Here is a 13,537-nt window from a genome sequence, read left to right as displayed (position 1 = left end):
GTGCCACCCGTGTCTCAGAACTTTACCATACTCATATGCAGTATGCAGTCATATGCAGAAGTTTGGGGAAATTCTGAGTGGAACTTGACAGTTCTGCCCATATGATCTCCAATGGGTGGTGTAGCAGTTGCTATTGGCTGTGCTTGCTAGGGCTGATGGGAGTTGTAGTTCAACGACATGCACTAACTTATTAATAGGTATGGTTGTTATTGGGGATGAGGATGGTGCTGTGGTCTAAACCACTGAGCCTCTTGAGTTTGCCGAGTGGAAGGTCAGCAGTTCAAATCCCTGTGATGTGGTGAGCTCCCGTTGCTCTGTCCCAGCTCCTGACAACCTAGCAACCTAGAGCCAGTGCAAGTAGATAAATAGGTACCACTGTGGCGGGAAGGTAAACGGCATTTCCATGCGCTCTGGTTTCCGTCACAGTGTCCCATTGCACCAGAAGCGGTTTAGTCCTGCTGGCCACATGACTCGGAAATCTGTCTGTGGAGAAACCCTGGCTCCCTCGGCCTGAAAGTGAGATGAGCGCCGCAACCCCATAGTCGCCTTTGACTGTACTTAACCATCCAGGGCTCCTTTACCTTTTGCTATACAGTAGTATCTCGGGTTACGTACGCTTCAGGTTACATACGCTTCAGGTTACAGACTCCGCTAACCCAGAAATAGTACCTCGGGTTAAGAACTTTGCTTCAGGATGAGAACAGAAATCGTGCGGCAGCAGCGGGAGGCCCCATTAGCTAAAGTGGTACCTCAGGTTAAGAACAGTTTCATGTTAAGAATGGACTTCCGGAACAAATTAAGTACGTAACCAGAGGTACCACTGTACTGGACCGAAGTGACAAGGAATGCAAAGGAGTCTTGTTAACAGACCAGCTTAAGGAGTATGCCATCAGTTTTCACAGAACTCTGCGCAATAAAGAGTTCTTTAAAACTCAAAAGCTTCCACCCTTAGATAAATGTAAGTTGGTCCAACAAAACATGTTGACAGGTTAGCAAAAAAAGGGGGGGTAATCAAGGAGAGTTGCTGAAGGGCAGACACACCCTCCCTCCCTAATTCTCGAAGCTTTCTGCCCCACCTCTGCTGGCTGGAAGCCTGGTACATCTTTACCCCCTTGAGCACTTCTGCCCACGCAACCCCTACTCGTGGCACATGCTGCCGGGGCAGGATGCCCAGGTGGCTGTCACTCACGGAGAGATGGGACTGTTTCATTACTTGCTGCTAGTCCGGCGCACGCACATGAGTCACACTCTGGCTGGTGCTGAGTGCCCAGAGGCTGGGTGGGCCGCCAAAGCCAGCCCCAATGTAACAGAATGCAGCTTACCTATCCATGTGTTAGGGGTGGAGAGGAAATCTAGAAGCTGTTTTGTAGAGCTATTTTTAAACTCTTCTGCCACTCCTGGCAAATGACCTTTGAGGATAAGGCAGGAGTAAAGGTAAAGGTAAAGGGACCCCTGACCATTAGGTCCGACTGTGGAGTTGTGGCACTCATCTCGCTTTACTGGCCGAGGGAGCCGGCGTACAGCTTCCGGGTCATGTGGCCAGCAGGACTAAGCCGCTTCTGGCGAACTAGAGCAGCAGATTGAGAAGGTGATTGGGCCAGATATGGCCCCTGGGCCTTAGTTTGCCTACCCATTTCTTATTCCATAATAATGATAATAATTTTATTATTTATACCCCACTCCAGCCACTCTGGGCAGCTTCCAACATATATAAAAACATAATACTGTAAAACATTAAGAATCTTCCCTATACAAGGCTGCCTTCAGATGTCTTCTAAAGGATGTCTAGTTACTTATCTCCTTGGCTCAGGGGTCATATAACTCCATACCATCCAACATTTCTGTGATGAAAATAGGGACGTCCTAAGAAAAAGTGGGACATTCTGGGATCAAATCAGAAACCAGGACAGCTTCTGTAAATCCAGGAAACCTGTAAATCCAGGATGTGGCACCCAGTGCAGGCGGGGGGGGGGAAGCTACGATGACACCCCACCGGGATTGCACTGCCAGGGGCAGTGTGCTCCCCCCGCACCCCTCTTCCTCTACCAGTGCGTGAACCCCTCCATCATAGGTTTGGGTTGCATTTGTGTGCAAATAAATATATATCATAAACATATATCACAGTCACTGCTGTGCCTCATTTCCAAAAGGAAACAGATGCTATGAGCAGCTGGACCCCTGGAATCTTGCCCCGCTCAGAAACTGGGGTGGTAAAAGTAAAGGACCCCTGGACAGTTAAGTCCAGTCAAAGGCAACTATGAGGTTGCTGCACTCATCTCGCTTTCAGGCTGAGGGAGCCGGCGTTTGTCCACAGACAGCTTTCCGGGTCATGTGGCCAGCAGGACTAAACCACTTCTGGCACAACGGGACATCGTGATGAAAACCAGAGTGCACGGAAAAGCCATTTACCTTCCCGCCATAGCAGTACCTATTTATCACCTTGCACTGGCGTGCTTTCGAACTGCTAGGTTGGCAGGAGCTGGGACGGAGTGACAGGAGCTCACCCTGTCATGGGGATTTGAACCGCCAACCTTCCGCTTGGTAGGCCCAAGAGCCTCAGTGGTTTAGACCACAGCGCATGCAACAATATCCATTGCGGCTAGTAGCCTGACAGTAGCTATCAGGAACAACACCCACAGCCATGCCCCCAAGGAGAGTCGACAAACACACACAGCAGCTATATACAGCATAATACCGAATTTATTAGGATCAGCCTGATTGCAACCCGTTAAATGGTTTCCTGGGAGCAAGCACCATTTGTGAGAAGGAGTAAAACAAGGTGTGCCTCGAACTCAGTTGTAAATTCCAGCGTTGGGCTATTGTAAATTCCAGCGTTGGGTTCGGCTGCAGGGGAGCCAGGTCGACAAGATAAGGAAGTAGAAAGAGTCTCTAAATAAGGTTAGGTTTAGAGAGTGTAGAATGGTTGATGTATTAGTACCATGTTTTATGATGATAGGTAGATTGTAAGCCAAGCCTCGAATGAGGGGCGGCAGCAATAGGGATATATACTCTTGCCCGTCCATTGTTCGGGGCTCTTCGTACCACCCTGGGACGAGGAGCCCGCCTTTGCAAACGCGTTATAATAAAAGGGAAGTAATAGACCTTATCTCGGTGTCTCCTTGTCTCATTGTAAGTCCACGTAAGTAACTTCTCACACCATTGAATCCCGTTCTGCTGACTTCCGACTAAAAGGGTTCAACTTGTGAAACACGGAGAACTTTAACAAATGAATCTAAGGCAGCCTGAAATGCATCCTTTAACTTTTAATTGGAAATGCTAACCATCTTGCAAAGAAGTGTTACTATTCACACCATCAAGAATTAGAAGCCCCATCAAAGGAAAGGAAAAGAGACTTTGCTCAGACGATGTTCCACATTCTCCGCCTTCCTCTGTTCTAATCTGTCACAAACAAATTTGAAAGCTTCATTAACATCACTTCATTTACTTGCCAGAGCAGGGAGGTTCTGTCAATTACCCCCTGCTCTTAAAAAGAGAGAGAGAGAGAAAGTCCTGGAGCTCCATTCCTCCTCCACTAAAGCTTTGCAAATTAACAGATCTTTACATTCAAAACTGTAATGCTAGAAAAATGAATTGGAAGAACCCAGAGGCCATTTAATTTACCAGCTGAATTGCACAACCACTTTCCCCCCAGCTACCTGACCGTAACATTTACGGTCAGACTTTTACTGAGTCTTCCGAGCATTCCTGGGTAAGCAAACACAATCCTGTGCTTCCAGCTTTTAATCCGTTTACTGTTTTATATTGCATTTTAATTGATGCGTTTGTTTTGTGAGCCGCCCACAGAGCTTATGCTGTGGGGTGGCTACATAGATCCAGTTAATAAAATAAAATAAAAATAATGAATAATACATCCTTCCCAGAAGACTGAGCAGCGAGGGCTCCATCTGGGAATTCTGCTTTCCCCGGTTTGTGAGACAATTCACACACTCAGTAGAGACAGTCCCTGCTTCCCAGAGCTTCATGTCTTAGAAGAGCCGTGCTGGGACTCGAGGGTGCCTGCCAGGCATATTGCCTAGGGCTGAAATCTCCGCCCTTCGGCTCAAATATTTGAAAACAGCGTTCCCAAGCAGAAAAGCAGCTGGGAGGTGACACTGACTGCACACAAATCACACATGTAAGTCACATTTTCCACCCAAAGAATATTGGGAATTGTAGTTTTGTATTTGGTGTTAGCCGCCCTGAGCCTGGCCCTGGCCGGGGAGGGCGGGGTATAAATAAAATTATTTGATGATGATGGTGATGAAGTGCCATGCAACGATCTTTTTTTGTTCCCCTTCACAGCCTTGGCTGCAACTACCTTTCCAAAGGCCTTGCATCCCTAGGGGCTCACCTCTCCAGAGAGATAATTTCACAGTGCCTCCTATAGGGACATGTTGGCAGCTTCCTCATGTTACCTGGGTAACATTTCCCAGATAGCTATAATCTCCTGGAAGGCAGATAACGGAAGCCAATGTGGACTTTGAAGATAAGCAAGCTGTCAGTCAGAAGGTGAGGTTGACTTGACAGTTAAAAATGTTGTTGCAGCTCTTGGCAGTGGACGGGGACAATCTTGATGCAATCGGGTTTCGGATTCTGCTGCTTGCTAATGAGTTCTTGTGAGGCAGTATCTGCCTTCATTATGCGGGCGTCAAACACGCAATGATGCATCTGCTTCTCGTTCCAATGGAACCAATGGCAGACAAATCCATCACCGCAAGTGCCATTTTACATTTACGAAATGGCCACTTCACATCTCTTTCTCCTTCCACGGGAAACATTGGAGAACAGTTGCACTTGCAACCTGAAGCGTAACGGAACAGTCTAGGGCAGCGCGGCTCAACTTTTCATACCAAAAGGGCTGCAGGAGTACTTTGGCATGGCACCCGGGGGCCGCACATTGCCTTTCCATTCCCAGGGTGCTGGGGAACCTAAGAGAGATGTCTGGCTTTGACAAGTAGGTGGAAGGACTCTAGGACTCTGTCAGAGCCTTCAGACAGACAGCCTTCCTCTATCCCAAAGCCCAGCGCCTCGCTTACCTGGCTTTGGGAAGGCAGTGTGAGGGCGTCAAATGTTGCTAAGGACCACCCAAAAAGGCACTGAGGGCCGCATGCAGCCCTCAGCCACACATTTAATAATAATAATAATAATAATAATAATAATAATAATAATAATAATAATTATTTATTTATACCCTGCCCATCTGGCTGGGTTTCCCCAGCCACTCTGGGCAGCTTCCAACAGAACACTAAAATACAATAACCTATTAAACATTAAAAAGCTTCCCTAAACAGGGCTGCCTTCAGATTTCTTCTAAAAGTCTGGTAGTTGCTTTTCTCTTTGACATCTGGTGGGAGGGCGTTCCACATGGCGGGCGCCACCACCGAGAAGGCCCTCTGCCTGGTTCCCTGTAACCTTACTTCTCGCAGTGAGGGAACCGCCAGAAGGCACTCAGAGCTGGACCTCAGTGTCCGGGCAGAACGATGGGGGTGGAGATGCTCCTCCAGGTATACTGGACCAAGGCTGTTGTTGTTTAGTCGTGTCCAACTCTTCGTGACCCAATGGACCAGAGCACGCCAGGCACCAAGGCTATTTAGGGCTTTAAAGGTCAGCACCAACACTTTGAATTGTACTCGGAAACATACTGGGAACCAGTGTAGGTCTTTCAAGACCGGTGTTATGTGGTCTCAGTGGCCGCCCCCAGTCACCAGTCTAGCTGCCACATTCTGGACCAACCTGGTCTAGGGGCAGGATACATGATTGTGGCTTTGGTGTGGGGGGTTACTTTCATTTCTTTTAAATAACTGCTGGCTATGTTGGCTGGAGTTGATGGGAGTCCCATATCTGAAGGGCTACAGGTGAGGAACCTCCTTAAAGGTTTGTGGTTCAAATCAATGGTGGTGCTATGGTTAAAGAAGGAAAGCAATTAACAGAGAAAAATAAATCAATGAGCTTTTGCAATGTAATTGTGTATTATTTTCCAATCACTGCTTGTACTCTAAGCCCCACTACATATTGCATGTTAAGGCCACCATCTAGTTAAACAAATCTGTTGTCTTCAATGGTACCTAACTCCCAAGAAAGTGTCCACAGAGCAGCCATCTTAGTTGATCAATTAATGCTGTATCTATGTGCGTATGGGTAAACATAATGCTCCTGAGGCAAGAAGTGTACATAAGCAAGAACAGGCATAATATTTTTAAGACAGGAATGGGAAACCTGCAGTTCTCCAGGTATCAGACTCCCATCAGTCCCAAGCAACATGGCCAGTGGTCAAGGCGATATAGTCCAACAGCATCTCCAGGACCACAGGTTTCCCATCCCTGAGAGAAGAGAGCTTCCACAATGCCTGCTTACCTGTACAGGGAAAGCACAAGGCAGGAACTAGGAGAGAAGCCAATAAGGGGATATGCTCCAGGCTCTAGGCCTGTCCCTTTAAGGACTGCCAGACCTCATCCATGAAGGTTAGAGCATGAGAAGGATAGCCAGAGCTGATGTGGAGCCATCTGGAATTAAGGCTCCATTTGTGTTCCTTTAATAATAATAATAATTTATTATTTATACCCCGCCCATCTGGCTGAGTCTTCCCAACCACTCTGGGCGGCTCCCCCAGACAAACAGTACAGCATTAAATATTAAAAACTTCCCTGAACAGGGCTGCCTTCAGGTGTCTTTTAAAGATAGGATAGCTGCTTATTTCTTTCACATCTGAAGGGAGGGTGTTCCACGGGGTGGGCACCACTACTGAGAAGGCCCTTTGTCTGGTTCCCTGTAACCTCACTTCTCGCAATGAGGGAACCGCCAGAAGGCCCTTGGTGCTGGATTTGTGTCCGGGCTGAATGATGAGGGTGGAGACGCTCCTTCAGGTATACTGGGCTGATGCCGTTTAGGGCTTTAAAGGTCAGCACCAACACTTTGAACTGTGCTCGGAAACGTACTGGGAGCCAATGCAGATCTCTCAGGACCGGTGTTATGTGGTCCTAGCGGCCACTCCCAGTCACCAGTCTAGCTGCCGCATTCTGGATTAATTGCAGTTTCCGGGTCACCTTCAAAGGTAGCCCCACGCAGAGCGCGTTGTAGTAGTCCAAGCGGGAGATAACTAGAGCATCCACCACTCTGGCGACAGTCCACGGGCAGGTAGGGTCTTAGCCTGCGTACCAGGTGGAGCTGGTAGACAGCTGCCCTGGACACAGAATTGACCTGCGCCTCCATGGACAGCTGTGAGTCCAAAATGACCCTTTACAGTGATCTGTCTACAATGGGCACTCTCTGCTTTCAGTTATCATACTGGGCATGTCCTCACTGATCCCAGACGGCTAGCTGGAACTTCCACCTCCCAGGCCTTGGGTGGACTCTGCCACCTCAGAAAAAAAGTGCTTGCCATGTGACTTTTTAAAAATATAAACACACGCATTAAAAATTACATTAAAAAAACCATCTGCCTAATTAAAACGTGCACCATTTTAGCCAATCCACCAAACTTGTTTATCAATTAAATACCACACCTCTACTCTGTAGCCTGTGTCTATGCACATAGAGATCTATTTTAAAAAGATGCTTGGGCCTAAGGGATTGATACTGAAATGGTACAGTGCAGGCAGATTCATTGTGTTTTTGTAAGGTTGCCCCAAGGCTCTTTTGCTATAGGAGGCTTAAACGTTGCGTTGCTTCTTCAGGCTTGGATGTGGAGGGAGCAGCAACCCCAAGCATGCTTCCATGCTGGCAGAATGCAAGCTTCCTTTGCTCACATTATTTGAAAACATAAAACCGCTGGATCCAGAGCCTCAGGGTAGCTGGCAAACGTAGCAAAAACAGAATGCCAATAAAAAGCTACCATGAAATATTTAAAATATTAAAACAAACAACACACTGTAAAATATACTTCTGAGCGAGCCCATTCTCATCCGTGGAAGGAAAGAAACGAGAGTCAGCTAGCAAGGTGAGGACCCAGCTAGCAAGTCTTTCTTCCATCATCACTGTCCTGTCGCCTTCTAGGAAGGAGGAGGGAAGGCAGGGCTCTCATTCTGCTTAGACCTGAGCAAGTGGGAACTGTCTTTTCTGTAGATGACTTCTCCTGCTGCACAGGGTGGGTAAGCAAATGTTTGGATCTCATGGCAGTGTCTTTACCTTTAAGAATCCCACCCTCCTGTCAAGAAGGGGACCTGCTCTACACAGATCTTACATGCCAGATAAAACCTGTGCAGGAATGGAGTGGTGACTTTTCATTCTTAAAAAAACCCCTGCTACTTTCTTCCACTGGAACCATTTTTATTTCTTGCTGTGGTCTGTTTTGTCATAGGTTTATGGCACTCTGTACAATGTGCTGTTTTACTGTTTTAGAATATTTTTTGTTCTTCTGCTAAGCCATATTTGTAGGTATCGGCGAAATACAAATTCCAAAAGGGAAAACTACAGCTCTGTGTCGGAACTGATTCTCACAGAAGTGTGTGAGTGAGCAAAACCTGCACCTGACTTATTTGCTTTTAGAATTGCAGAACATCGAAAGATTGCTCCAAATGCATTATGCAATGTAACTCTTTCAAAGCTAACTAGGGGGGGCGGGAATTGAAAAAGAAAATAACATGATGGGTTCTACCCCTTTTTTAACTGTAAACAAGCAAATTTTATTTATGGATCTCAGTTTGCTTGACAATAAGAAGTGGTAAATATTCTGCTGTTTCAAAGGCACTTTTCCATACTTGTGGGAAGCCAGCAAAGTTTTTTAAAAAGGGGTGCTTTGTCCCATGGTACATGGAAGAAGTAGGCTGATCAAATATCCTAACCCAAAAATAATGGCTGGGTCTTCTGTGGATCCAGGAATATAATGATCAAAACCTGTTTGCATTTAACTTGCTAGAGAGATGCTAGATTTATTTCCTTTGAGCAAAACAAATATTTGACTTGGGTGGGACATACTTCCTTATGATGCAGGGGCACATTGAAGTGGTTTTTTTGTGTGTGCCGTCTCCAGTCTGACTGTGCTTCTTATTAGAAGATGTTACTATGCCAGTATTCCAGCATAAGTGCATCTTTGTATGTGAACACCCTACCCCATTAAACAAGCAGATAAAATACTGCCATCCTCCTGAGTTAATTGAAGCTCTCAGATCCATATAACTCTTTCAAACGATTACATCTCCAAGACATGAAGAGAAAAGTCTCCCAAACAAGGCAGCAATTGGATAGTAAATAATGCATCTGCAACAGCACAGAAGAGCACATTATTGCTTGGGCTCACGACGGCAAAGATAGAAGTATCACAGTTTTAAGTTCTGCCTTTGGCGGGCGACGGGGTGTTTTCATGCCAACTGAAATATTTATCTCGCAAGTGAAACCACAGGGTCTGTGAGGAAGCCTTTCACAAAAGTTCCGCAGAAATCCTTTCCTGAAGATTCTGTGTTCAAAAGGCCGTCCTTTCACACCTGCTGCACGATGTATTCGTCAAATGCCTGGCGTTGATAGCATGCAATACTGTCCAGCATCCACTCTCGTGAGACTACAGTAGCGCTGCATTGCGGTGGGATCCCTGCAATACAAGATCAATTGTGAGAATTTTAACGTCCACCCTCCCTTGTTCCCCTTCTCTCTACCCAGAGGGCTCAGGAATGCACTTTCTTTCAGAGCATCTTTGATGGATGATGTCAGGGTTTCTGGGAGAGAGGAGGAGATGACAGAGGAGACGGAGAGCGAGTGGGAGGAGGGGCAGAAGGATGAGGAAGAAGATGATGGAATTCTGAGGGAATCCACGAGTCTGAGCAGCGAGTCAGAGGATTCTCAAAAGGGGGTTACCTTAATCAAGCAAAGGGGAGGAGAAGGGAGAAGCGGAGAGGAGCCCAGTGGAAGACAGAGGAAGCAAGAGACGTCTCAGCCGGAACGGAGTAAAGGGGGTGGAGTTGTCAGTCTCTCGGAGGGAGCAGGATTAGGAGAGAACAGAGAGAGGGGGTTGGAGCAGGGTGTTCAGCCGGAAAGGGTGGAGAGCAGAGCAGGGGGTGGTGTAGCGGTCGAAAGAAAGGTCAGCAGCAACGTACGCGCGCCAAGTTCAAACGTAGAGGCGCGCGGAAGTGGAGAGAGCTCAGGGGAGGAGCCCGGCCCTAAAGCCAGAAAGAGGGGGGAAGAGGCGGCAGAGGATTCAGCCTCAGGCGAGTCACGGAGAGAGGGAACCCAGGGGGGCAGGAAGACCCTGCGGAAAAGAAAGGAGAGGAAGAGGTGGTCTAGAGCCAGGCTATTAAGTTGGTGCGGAAGAGGGGAGGAGTCAGAGGGGACTTCAGCGGTCTAACGTGGCAGACGTACGGCCACAATGCTGAACTGTATGAGAAGCAGAAATCTTCAATAAACTTTTCCTGTAAATAAGCTGCAACGGAGTGAGGTCTCTTGTGAGCTGGGACCAGTCCTGGGTGGCCGTGACAGTAAGTCCCCTCTCCGAAAGCAAAAATTTTTTTTTGCGAAGCTCACGAACGGGAGCAGCCATGAGCGCTGAGGAGCAGCTGGTTGCATTGCGGAATCAGGTTACCGCTCTCACATCGGCAGTCATTGCTTCGCAGAAGAAGAATGACGACTTGGAGAAGACGTGCCAGGATTTGCAGGCAAGGTGGGAGCGCGCGGACAAGGCGGGGGCCCCAGGATCCAGAGCGGAGGGCATTGCGCTTGGACGGAGGGGGGGTGCCCTAGTTCCGCATTTTAATGGCAACTTGCAAGACTATCCCAATTTCAGAGCGGACGTTGTATATGCACTGCACTTACTCCGTCACGATTTTAAAGATGAGGAGGAGAGAGTGGGGTTCATTGTTTCGCACCTGCATGGGGAGGCCAGGGCTTGGCTACGCAATTTGTGGCGCGAAGATGGACCGGCCCGTCGCGATTCAACTGCGTTCATCAAAGCGATGGATTCTTGTTTTCAATCCTCTGTGGATGTGGACATTGCGCGCCGTCAAATGCACGGGCTGAGGCAGGGGAAAGCGACTGTGCGCCAATACCACTCTAAATTTTTTGCATTGCTCACCGCCTTAGATTGGCCAAAGGACGGTAAACCGGTCAGAGATCTTTTTTGGGAGGGATTGAGCCCCCCCATCAAGGATGAGATCGCTAGGGGGGACAGACCCCAGACCCTAGAAGACGTGGTGCAACGGGCTTTAGCTCTTGGAATTCGACATGAGGGGCGTCCGTGGCACGAGGAGGACGGGCCCCAAGCGCGTGCGCAAGCAAGGACTCTCCCTTTTGTGCACAGGGACTTCAGCCGTGCGCACCCCTCGCCAATGGGGAAGGACAGAGAGGAGCCAATGGAGATTGGTGGTGCTAGGGCTCAGAAGCCATCCCAGAGCCCTGTCCCTGGTGCAGCCAAAGCGAAGCCTCCTAGAGGAACCAGGAAGTGTTACATCTGTGACAGTGCGCACCATATGGCGAAAGAGTGCCCCCAGAGGCTCCAGAAGCACACTGCAGCGCTGGCAACTGTAACAGCAGAGGTGCAATCAGGGGAGCAGCTTCAGGGAAACGACAGTGCCTGGCTGGAAGCAGAGCTACTGGGGCTCAGCCAGGCGGATCTGTAGACAAGCCCCCAGCATCACTGCAGAGCGTGGACCCTTTGCCTCCCAAACCGGCAGTTCTGCTCACAGCAACACTCCAGTTGCCTGATGGGAGACTCCTCGAGGTTCCAATAACGATCGATTCGGGAAGCAACGCCGACTTCATGGGACTGCAGTTCGTTAAGCAGCACAACATGGCGCTCCTGCCTGCAACGACGCCTCTGAACGTGGTCACGGTGGACGGCAGGAAGTTGCTGGGGGGGCAAGTGGTGCAGCAAACCCCTCCCATGATGATGCAGATTGGCAACCATCGAGAGCTTATTAGTTTCAATGTCACCCACTTATCGGACACACCCATCGTGTTAGGCATGAGTTGGCTGGAGAGGCACAGTCCCGCGGTTGCGTGGTACCAGAGGCAGATCAACTTTTGTTCATCGTATTGTGCTCAGCATTGCTTTCAGACCGATCAGGGAGGAGAAGCTGAGCAGCCATTGCATCTGGGTATGGTGCAAACAGTGCCTCACAAGTACCAGGAATTCTTGGAGGTTTTCTGTGAGAAGGAAGCTGACAAGTTGCCGCCTCATAGACCTTACGACTGCGCGATTGATTTAGTGCCAGGGGCGCAATTGCCTGCTGCCAAGCTGTACTCCATGTCGGAGGACGAAATGCAAGAGCTTCGGGAGTTCATAGACCATAACCTCAAGCGAGGTTTCATCCAGGAATCTAAAGCAGCGGGAGGCAGCCCTGTTTTCTTTGTGAAGAAGAAGGACACGCCCCAAAAAAGGCTTATAGTGGATTACAGGTTCATCAACAGCTTGACTAAGCCCAAAGCTTTCCCCATGCCCAAGATTGACGACCTTTTAGCGACCGTCAGGAGGGGCAAGATTTTCACCAAGCTGGACCTACGTGGAGCTTACAATCTCATCCGCATCCGGAAAGGAGATGAGTGGAAGACCGCCATGTTCACCCCTCTGGGCACATACGAATACAGAGTCATGCCTTTCGGCCTCCAAAATGGCAGCCACGTTTTTCAAGCATTTATGCACCACGTGCTAGCAGGTCTCCTCTACAAGAAGTGTGTCTGCTTTCTCGACGATATCCTGATTTTCTCGGAATCGCCGGAGGATCACGATAAGGACGTGAGGGAGGTCCTGCAGAGGCTGAAGGAACACAGGCTGTACGCCAAGTTGGAAAAGTGCCAGTTTGATGTCAGAGAGGTTGATTTCCTTGGCTACAAGTTGTCCGACGAGGGACTGGCCATGGACAGGGCTAAGGTTCAAGCGCTGTTGGACTGGAAAAGCCCTCGAAATCGGAAAGAGGTCCAGAGGTTCATCGGCTTTGCCAATTTTTACCGCAAGTTTATTAAAGGTTTTGCGAACGCGACGGCGGCGATCACTGACACCCTCAGTTCCAAGAAGAAGAAGTTCGTCTGGACCGAACAAGCGGAGCGGTCCTTCCGGACGCTTAAAGGTCTTTTCGCCTCCGAAGAGCAGCTGCTCCACGTGAATCCCGGCAGACCCATGCGGGTAGAGACCGATGCGTCAGATAGAGCGGTTGGGGCCGTTCTTTTGCAAGAGGATTCACAAGGCAACTGGCGACCGGGTGCGTTCTACTCCCGGAAGCTCAGCAAGGCGGAGCGCAATTATACCATATGGGACAGGGAGTTGTTGGCCATTCATGCAGCTTTCAAAGCGTGGCGACACTTCTTAATAGGAGCCAAGCACACGGTGCAGGTCCGCACGGATCACAAGAACTTAGAGTATTGGCGGACGGCTAAGTTGCAGACCCAGCGACACATGCGCTGGGCGGAGTTCTTTGCGGACTTCGACTTCAAAATAGAATACATCCCAGGAGACTCCAATGTTATTGCAGACGCGCTGTCCCGAAAGCCGCAATACTTGGAGGAAGCAGCTCCAATCGCAGCAAAGCACATTTTCGCACCGCAGGCGTGGACGTGCGCTACCATCGCAGTCGACCTGGACGCGGTGCGACGCGCGTTGCAAAGGGATCAGTTTGCACAG

The 13,537-nt window shown here is 49.0% G+C and overlaps 1 protein-coding gene across 1 annotated transcript in view; it reads right to left on the bottom strand.

Annotated features, from left to right (window-relative positions):
* Window positions 1–8,244: 8,244 nt before the first annotated feature.
* Window positions 8,245–13,537, bottom strand: part of BRCA1 (BRCA1 DNA repair associated) — a 63,634-nt gene continuing 58,341 nt past the window's right edge. The window contains exon 21 of the mRNA XM_081883766.1: window positions 8,245–9,523. Within this exon, the coding sequence (XP_081739892.1) occupies window positions 9,414–9,523 (110 nt within the window). The 3' untranslated portion in view covers window positions 8,245–9,413. The remainder of the gene's footprint in view (window positions 9,524–13,537) is intronic.

Source organism: Podarcis melisellensis, assembly GCF_964234715.1.
Source record: "Podarcis melisellensis genome assembly, chromosome: 13".
In the NCBI taxonomy this organism is placed as follows: Eukaryota; Metazoa; Chordata; class Lepidosauria; order Squamata; family Lacertidae; genus Podarcis; species Podarcis melisellensis.
Note: the sequence above shows the minus strand (reverse complement) of the source record. Positions and strands in the feature narration are given on the sequence as shown.